At 40.5% G+C, this 9,172-nt stretch overlaps 1 protein-coding gene across 1 annotated transcript; it reads left to right on the forward strand.

Moving 5' to 3' along the window:
* Positions 1-310: 310 nt before the first annotated feature.
* On the forward strand, positions 311-3,386 carry MTERF2 (mitochondrial transcription termination factor 2). The gene is made up of 2 exons (XM_009577420.1): positions 311-342; positions 2,162-3,386. The coding sequence occupies exons 1-2, from the start codon at positions 311-313 to the stop codon at positions 3,384-3,386; spliced, it is 1,257 nt and encodes a 418-aa protein (XP_009575715.1).
* The last annotated feature ends 5,786 nt before the right edge of the window (positions 3,387-9,172 follow it).

Genomic DNA, 9,172 nt, shown 5'->3' on the forward strand with positions numbered 1-9,172 from the left:
TTAAGTGACTGCATTACTCACAAGGCAGTTTTGTTTAACAGCTGGATTACATATTGAAGTAAAAGCCATGGTTAGTTATTTTTCCAGTTTGTATGTGGAAGTATCATCTGACATCCCAAACAATTTTAACAATACTTTATTTTGCTGGCAGTTTCCAGCTGAGCTGAAGCATTAATGAAGAAAGCCCTGATCCTTCAGAGATTTACTTACTCTGACTGGACCCACTAAATTCAATAGAACTGCTCAGAGTACTCAGACACAGGCGGTTGTGTCGCTCCCTATGGAGGAGAGGCTTTAGTTTGCAGTCCCCATGAAACAGTCACTTTTTCAGGACATGAAAAGGTCAGCATACAAAAAGTCTGCGACTTATCTACACTTACAGTGCTTTCAGGGCTATGGGGAAAAATCGCATGTTCTGTGGTGGAGCTTGCTGGACAGCACTTCTCAAGTCACAAAGTTAATGAAGATAAAATCATTAGCCTTGGGGTTATGACACAAGCAGCTTCGTTAGGCAATCAGATTTTGCCTCAGAGATTTGAAATAATACTAAGAAACAAGTTACCAATAAACAGCTTCTGTTAATAACATAAGCTTGCATATAGGAAATTATGTCTTATTCTGTTAGTTTATGATGTAGTAATATAACAAGAGTCCAGCTTTTAGAAGCTGAAAAACATCAACTTAAAAGCAAAGGTACGCTTTCTTGAGATAAAGTATTTTACCACTGGAAAATATTTAACAACCTTACCTGGCAAGTAGATAGAGGCTCTATCACTTAAGTTCTCTAAACAAACCACGTATTTTCTTAAAAGATGGGCTATAAAGAAGATACTAGGGGTCCCGTATAGCTGTTCCTGCAATAGGCTTGTTGGTCTGTTGTGTAAATTAGACTGCATGATCGTAACAGTCTTCTCTCCTAAAAAAAAAAACCCAAAATAATTTAACTTAATGCTCACGTAGGTACTTTTTGAAGCATGCTATACTTTGGGAGAGGTGAAAGCAACTGTATAAATAGAATTGTCAAATGCACAAATTGTATTTTTTTTCTCATGTTCAATTTGAGGAGTTTTAGGCACGTTACCAGCAGCAGCAGCAATTTGCGTGAGTATTTCACAGACGAGCAATTCTCCCTTTCACACTCTGCGCTTCCAAAAGGTTGTTACGAAAACACCTCCCAGGAAGTTAAAGATAGACTTGATGATGTCTTTGACTGTTGCAGCTCCTTTGGCCATTGCAGAGCAGGCAGCAGCGCACGTGCTATTGGCGATACCTGGCAGTCAGTTTGAGCAAAGGTGGGGTGCGGGGTTACCCACAGCTACCCTGTGGTTGCTGTGTGGACCCCAGCACAGCCACGCGCCTGTTCCACGGGGTGCGCGAGGACTCTGCCTGCTGGGGGTGGCTGGCAACGACAGGAGTGACCTGGAGACAGAAATAAGGCATCGGTGCAAAGGGCAGCTGTAGCAAAGTAGGTACTGGAAGAGGCAAGTGAAGGCCTGAAGATGTTACCGTGTACTTGCTTCCTCCCCCAAAATACCAGTGTGCTTATTCAGAACCCAATTAACAGACTCAGCTAGTGAAAAACACATACATAAAGATTTCAGTGATTTTTTCCTTAATTATAACAAGAATGATTTCAAAATGCAGTTAGGCTACGAACTGCTGCCGAAGGAGTATCGGGGGGGGTCTCTGACACATGAAGGAACAAGTCACGCTCCAAACAATGCTTGAGAAGTTAAGCAAATACATTCAGAAGGGTTAAGAAAGATATTTAAGCTGCCTTTTTTTTTTAAATTCATTTAGTAGAATTACTGTCAAATTGCATGAAACATTTTTCTAGTATAGTGTGAGTGAGCTGTAATGTAATAACAATGTTAACTGCAGGAAATGGCTGACAATTTCGTTCTTGTATGACTGCAAGCATTTATACGGACACAGCGCTGCCCCCACATCAGGTCTCTTGCATCCGCATGTTACTGTTCCAGTGAGGCATCCATCAGAACATTAACCTTTCAGAAGTATTTTTCTCCCCCCGCTTTCGTGTGAAAGCTGAATTTTGTGCTAATAACAAACAACACTGTTGAGAGTAATTTCTTACGCCAGCTCAGTCTAAATATCAATGTCTCTGAGCATTAACTTGTGCCTTAAATGTGTTTTCTTATAGTTGTTCTCTCTCCATAGGGCTGAATTCCACGATGTTGAGAAGAGTCGCTCACAGTGCAAAAGATACATTTACTCTTCTGTTGGGAAGATCTCAGTACTGTAACCCGGGATTGAATTTTTCATCAGCACGGACTGAAGTAGTGAACAGAAGCTTCCCAATACATTCCACTTACACAACTGATACAAAATCAAGAGAGGAAAATAAAAAAACCATTGAGAGTCTCTACAGATTGTCAGTTGACATTAAGAAAATACGCAGACTAAAGGAATGGGTCCTTCTCCAGGATGTGGCCTATGTTAAAGAAATTGCTGGTATCTTAAAAGAAATGGGAGCAGAGGAGGCTGCTGTAGCCAACATTTTAGAACGCTGCCCAGAGGCAATTCTCCATACCCCTGCAGAGATAAACTCTCAAAGAGCTCTATGGCAATTAGTCTGCCAGAACGAAAAACAGTTGATTAAATTAATAGAGCAATTTCCAGAGTCTTTTTTTACTACTGAATATCATGAGAACCAGAAGGCAAACATACTGTTTTTTCAAGAGTTGGGACTTAAGAATAATATAATCACCAGGTTCTTGACAAGCGCACCCAGTATTTTTTATAATCCTGTGGAGAAAAACAAAAACGTCATAGAGACATTACAAAGAAATTACTTAAGTTTAGGAGGTTCTGATGCAAATATGAAGATCTGGATGCTGAAGCTATTAAGCCAAAATCCATTTATTTTATTAAATACCTCCACCGCAATCCAGGAGAACTTGGAATTTCTCCAGAAGAATGATTTCACTGACCATGAAGTTCTACTGCTGCTGTCCAAACTTAAAGGTTTCATTTTTCAACTTACTTCTACTACTATGCAGAAGAGTATGCTTTTTTCCAAAAATGTCTTTAAGTGCAGTGATCAAGAATTAAAACAGCTAGTGCTGAAATGCCCAGCCCTTCTCTACTACTCCGTTCCAGTTTTGGAAGAAAGACTTGAAGGACTACTGAAGGAAGGAATTTCTGTAGCGCAGATTAGAGAGACACCAATGGTGCTGGAGTTGACAACGCAAATTGTTCAGTACCGTATTCAAAAACTCTGTGCTTTGGGTTATGATATAAAGAGTGGAACTCTAGAAAGCTTGAATGGTACTAAGAAAGATTTTGAAGTCAATTATGGTAAGATACAATCGAAGAAGGAGAGACCAATTTTTAACCCTGTTGCTCCTATACACATTGAAGACTAATTTGAATGCTGTACTTTAAATTATGCAAAAGAAAATTATCAAAAAGATGTTGGTTCTTTGAGATGAGCCAAACCAAAAGTAATCTTAACCAGATTGTAGTCTTACACTGTACTTTGTCCTGGAGTGGGTCTTAGGCACAACTTCATCATACAATTGTAGCTTTCTAATGCTTTCAAATAATGTCATAGAACCTGGTTACAATAAAGGTTGCCTTTTTTCCCAGGGAGTACCTCACATGTGTTTTTGGTTTTGTTGCGTTTCCTGGTCTAACAGGGCATTAACTGCTTTGGATTTTCAGCTCTGTCACTGCACCGTCCAGCCTGTGATAGTGATTAGCGCAGTCTTTATCTGAGAAAGAGAAAAGGAGGGTTATTTTTCCAGCAGTGTTCACTGACTTCTGGAGACTCATTTGGGGTTCTATTCCTTATCGCTGCAGTAAGTAGCTCTAGCTCCTGGATCCTGACCTGCAGCAGACTTGACTTCTTGGATAGGAAAGCCTAGCTAGAGCGCAGTCTGAGAACAGGGGCAGGACATGGTATTTTTTATTTAGTGACTGCTACAGTGAGGCCCTAGTATGTTTGTGTACAAACCCTAATACAAAGAAACTACAAGCAACCTCCTTTACATTTCTGAGACTTCAAAATTTACTCCTTTTGCAAAAGGTTTAGGGCAGGAGGAAATGCATTTATTGTCTAGTTCTTAATTTCTTCTTTTGTAGCAAGGCTTGGGGAGAGAAAAAGTTAGGGAGCATGCTGGTTTTGGCTGGGGTAGAGTTAATTTTCTTCATAGTAGCTAGTATGGGGCTGTGTTTTGGATTTGTGCTGGAAACAGTGTTGATGACACAGGGATGTTTTAGTTACTGCTGAGCAGTGCTTACACAGAGTCAAGGCCTTTTCTGCTCCTCACCCCACCCCATCAGCGAGGAGGCTGGGGGTGCACAAGAAGCTGGGAGGGGACACAGCTGGGACAGCTGCCCCCAACGGACCAAAGGGATATTCCATATCATAATGATGTCATGCTCTGCATATAAAGCTGGGGGAAGAAGGAGGAAGGGGGGGATGTTCGGGGTGATGGCGTTTTGTCTTCCCAAGTAACCGTTACGCGTGATGGAGCCCTGCTTTCCTGGAGATGGCTGAACACCTGCCTGCCGATGGGAAGGAGTGAATGAATTCCTTGTTTTGCTTTGCTTGCGTGCGTGGCTTTTGCTTTACCTGTTAAACTGCCTTTATCTCAACCCATGAGTTTTCTCACTTTTCCCCTTCCGATTCTCTCCCCCATCCCACCCCCATCCCACCCAGGGGGAGTGAGCGAACGGCTGCGCAGGGCTTAGTTGCTGGCCGGGGTTAAACCACGACAAGAGAACTCAAGTGAGTCTCAGATGATGTAGGAAAGGAAAAAATCATACTTTTATATTAGGTGTAACAAAACTCTAGTCTGTAAACCGGTAGTGATTAAAAATGATTACCAGATTTGCAAACAGCTGCCACAGTTTCTAAATATATGGGTGACTGCTTCTCAGATAACACCGTACAGTAATTGTTGACAAGTGCTGGCTTTCAAAACAGTAACTATCTGACAGTGTTTAAGTTCTCAGGATTTTATTTATTTTCATTTATGGGCTGTGAATGATAATATAAAATAGTGGCATCTTGACTATCATCTCAATAGAATTAGGATCATCAGTGATTTTATTTCTCAGAAAGACTTTCCTAAGCAACTATTCCATACACATTCCCTCTTGACAGCAGGAGAAAAAAGTTGCACCTCTCCCTCACTGTGGGCCATTCCTCAAGGTCATTTTTAACAGACATTTTGGCAGCAAGTCCAGGGCTCCTTTTCTTAACGAGAAGTTTTAAATTGCTGAGGAAACTTGGTATTGAATTACTTGTTTAGAGGGTGGGCTGCAAGATGGTGATTTTATATAGCCTGCCACGTTATCTGCTGCGAGCTTGGAAAGGGCTAGAAACATCTGGTTAGAGCAGTGCCAAGATCTCAACAGCTGAAGGTTTTAAACTCACCGCCATGCAGGGGAGTGCGGACGCGACAGCAGCTCGTGGGGGTACACACCGCCCTTGTAGGGGCACGCGTGACAGCGGCGAGAACTCAAGAAGGGACGCCTATCACCAGCACGACAACAGCCAGGCTGTGTTACTAAGCCATGTCTCTGCTGACTCTTCAAAACACATTATTGTTTTTTTAAGAGGAAACTGGGAAGACAGCCATATTATTCAGAGGAACTTGCCTTTGTCACTTTCTGACTGTCCTTCAGTGCTCAGCTATTCAGCAGACCACAATATTATTTGAATTCAAAGGCATCCTTCCCCTCAGACACAAGGGGCATTTCAGCTCGCTGAAGCTATTCATAGTACAATCTGTAACGCTGAACCACAGAACTGATCGCTGGTTTAGGATGAAAAGGAAACCAAGATGTAGAACAACGTTTTCCCTGAAAACTTAGTTTCAGTATTTCTACAGGTATCTGTTTTTAAAGTTCCTGAAACAGCTTATTCCCATCACGTACAGTATTTCCAGTGGCAACAGACAGAACAGGAAAGTGACATATTTCCTTAATTGAGTCACAGGCTGAGTTACCACAAACCCATTTTCCATTCTGAATGTTTCAATTTCTCCTCCTCCCCTTTCAAAACAAAAGCATAAGCAAAAAGACGACTTTTCTCTACCAGCAGACTGAAATTCATTCAATCCTTCATTCATAACTCTATGCCTGGGACCTGCTTCTCTCTTCTTCACAGGATTCATTTGTAATAAAACCTCAGGGAAGCTCCCAATTACCAAAATGTTGTACTGCCAAAATCCGCTTCCTCGTCTCTTGCAGTTACTCACAGTGAACGTGAACCAGTTTATACTGTTTAAGTCTGGCACATAAAAGCCTGTAGACCAGCCTTTCGTTACACAGTGAGCAGCCAGGCATACATAGTCTTCATAAGCATTTCCCCTTTTGAAATGGGGGCTGGGAAAAGGAGAGTAAAATAAACCCACCACAAAACCAACCGCAAAACACAAGAACAACCCCACTCCCCTAAAAATTTCAGTTCCATATTTCATTCAGCTACTACGATCTTAAAAGTGGGTATCCCCAAGCCTCGGTTCCCAGGGAAAAAAAATTAGTACGAGGGATTTTGTGTTGTGTCTATGCACAGCCTACACAGCAAAGGTACAGGTTTTGTTAAGAGCTGGTTGGCGCTATTTAGATGCAGATAAAAGACACTCTGGGGCATGATACTGTGGGAAGATTTATACCTAAGTATGCCTTTCTCCACAAATTAACTAAGGAAGCTTCCAAATGTCTGAAACAGCAACAATTTAATGTTTCACAAGTGTCAGGACAGAATCAGAACAAGTTTTTAAGACGAAGCAAGTTTCGTAAGTGCATGGAAAATATGCAGGATATAGGACAAAGCTCTTTTCGAAAACTAAAACCATATGCCATGTTTAAGTGTTTCAGTTACAAGATTCAAAAGTAGTAACTACAGAATATGTTAAGAACAAAACATAACGAAGTGTTGGCAGCTCTTACAGATCTAACATTGCTTATCTCAGACCACACTTGTTTTGCAACAAGTTTCATAGTATAAAAATCAGAGAATGTAATAAAAAAAAAAAAGGGGGTATGGCCAGTCCAACATCTATGTTTTCAGAAAACAATTAGGAAGGGTTTGGTTGAGTGTCACGAATACCACCGTCCTCCAAGCAGGTGACTCTTTAAGAGTTCAGTGGTAGCACTCTGGGGATACATCTGCATTGGAAACTGCAGGGGAGCAGACCATACTAAATTATTTGCTGCAGCTAGATTGCCTCCGATATCCAAGCCAGCTCATTTCTAGAGATAACTGGTATCCTTAAACTACACTATATTCTATGCGATTAGCTTTTGACTATAAAAAACAGTTCAAGTCTTCCATTTGTTGCACAAACTTACCTTATCGCACCCTTGCAGCAGATTGGAGCTAAGCAGCTGGTGCATCTAACAGAAGGCGCAGATAATGCCATTTGTTGGGTTTTTGCTCTCCCCACTGCCCCAAATCCCCATGCTTACCAATACCATACTACCAACATATACAATTACTGATATCGAATAAAGTTGTTTCAGAGTGCAGTTGAAGTACCAATGGCTCAGAGAGACTAGGTGACTACTGTACCATAATTTACACATAGTATACTTTCAACACCCATGAATATAGGACTAAGTTTTAGACAAGTGATATGTTTTGATTTTTTTTTAAGTTTCTAAAAAGTCTCTCTCTATATCCTTCTTGTACAACCAGAGCCACTGAAAAAGTAAGCTTACGTGCTTAGAAGTTCTCCGTAGGAACACAAGTTTTTAGAAAATACTGCATACACAACATTCACAGCCTTCTTCTATGGGCTTCCAAAGAGGTTACTTATTTGCAAAGTCAGTACACACACCAAAAAAAAAAAAAAAAAAAAAAAAAAAAAAAAACAAAAAAAAAAAAAAAAAAACCAACACAGCTTTCTTGACCACCAACGGCTTCTGTTTTAAGGCAACCTCAAGCTGTGTCATTACAAGTGCATTTTGTGTCACATGCTGCAGAGGACCTACAGATGTTCCCATCTGAGGTGTGTCAACGTTTGGAACTCGTCAATATACAATTTACTTGGATGTTTCCTTCTCTCTCTCTCTTTTTTTTTTTTTATTAAAGGCCTCATCTACTTTTTTGGTTCGCTTTAAATAAAAGTATTGCATTTTACTCAAAAATCAAAATGCAAAGTATGAGAGAAAGATGTAGTGAAAAATTCCTTGCATTTCCTTAAACAGAGCAAGAAGCTAACCTGGCGCATCATGGAATTGAGACAACAGCTTTGCTAGTTCTTCAGTGGTTTCCAACTACACAAAGGAATTTCTTTCAAGTCAGACAGTTGTCCTAGATGACCACAAACGTCAGCCCAGTTTCCATTAAGCCATCCTTTTTTCTAGTGTCTATAAGAAGTTTATTAGAAGCAAGTTTTCACTTGCGGGAGATAGATGCATATCATTAAATACACCTGAGATGGAGCAAAAATTGACAAGGTTTCAGATATCGGGATTCGTAAAGAGCCTAAAGCTCATTCTGTGAGCTGCACTGAAATGACAGGACAGTTCTTTACACAGCTTCACCTAGTAAAAAGATATTTTTTCTAATAAGGCATTAAGTTAGTTTACTCTTTATGATCCCTTCTACCATGTTGTCAAACTTTCTCACTTCTATCTCCCACTCTCATTTCCAATTTCCGCACACCTCCAGTTCTATTTGCTCCAGTCCGCACCAGCAGAATGCAGTCATTGATAGTTTACAGGCTGCCTGCAAATACAGTTTCATAACGGAAACAATGCCGTTACACAGCTGAAGGATCCTTAGCAGGAGGATGTGGAAACCACTGAGAACAGTAAATGGCATCTCGTCATATTGATGGTACGGCAGAGATTACCAAGTTTCTATGTTCACATTTTAGTCCAAAACTGCAAAAGACTTACAGTAAATGAATATTCAAAGATGTATTATCCCTTCAGATACACTTACTCACTTCTATAGTTATCAAGTGTAACATTTCACCAGATACAAAGCTTCAATCTAGGCTCTAATAAATCTTCATACTCTGTGCTAGCCAAGCTTCTTCTGTCCTTTTCAGATGAAATCGAGTTACTTGCACAGCTCTTTAGAAGATAAAGTGTCTAAGACACATGGCTTCTCATGGTCCAAATCTTAGCAGATTTTAATGCCACTGATGTAACATTCTGAAGAATCGACTATGTCTCAGTTTTGGTT

This window comes from Fulmarus glacialis, unplaced genomic scaffold, assembly GCF_000690835.1.
Source record: "Fulmarus glacialis isolate BGI_N327 unplaced genomic scaffold, ASM69083v1 scaffold21484, whole genome shotgun sequence".
Taxonomy (NCBI): domain Eukaryota; kingdom Metazoa; phylum Chordata; class Aves; order Procellariiformes; family Procellariidae; genus Fulmarus; species Fulmarus glacialis.

Excerpts from the sequence above, each read along its gene's own strand:
- MTERF2 (XM_009577420.1), top strand. The coding sequence starts at position 311 with ATGAAACAGTCACTTTTTCAGGACATGAAAAG. Across the intron at positions 343-2,161 it reads CTTTTTCAGGACATGAAAAG|TTGTTCTCTCTCCATAGGGC; the intron begins GTCAGCATACAA and ends GTTTTCTTATAG.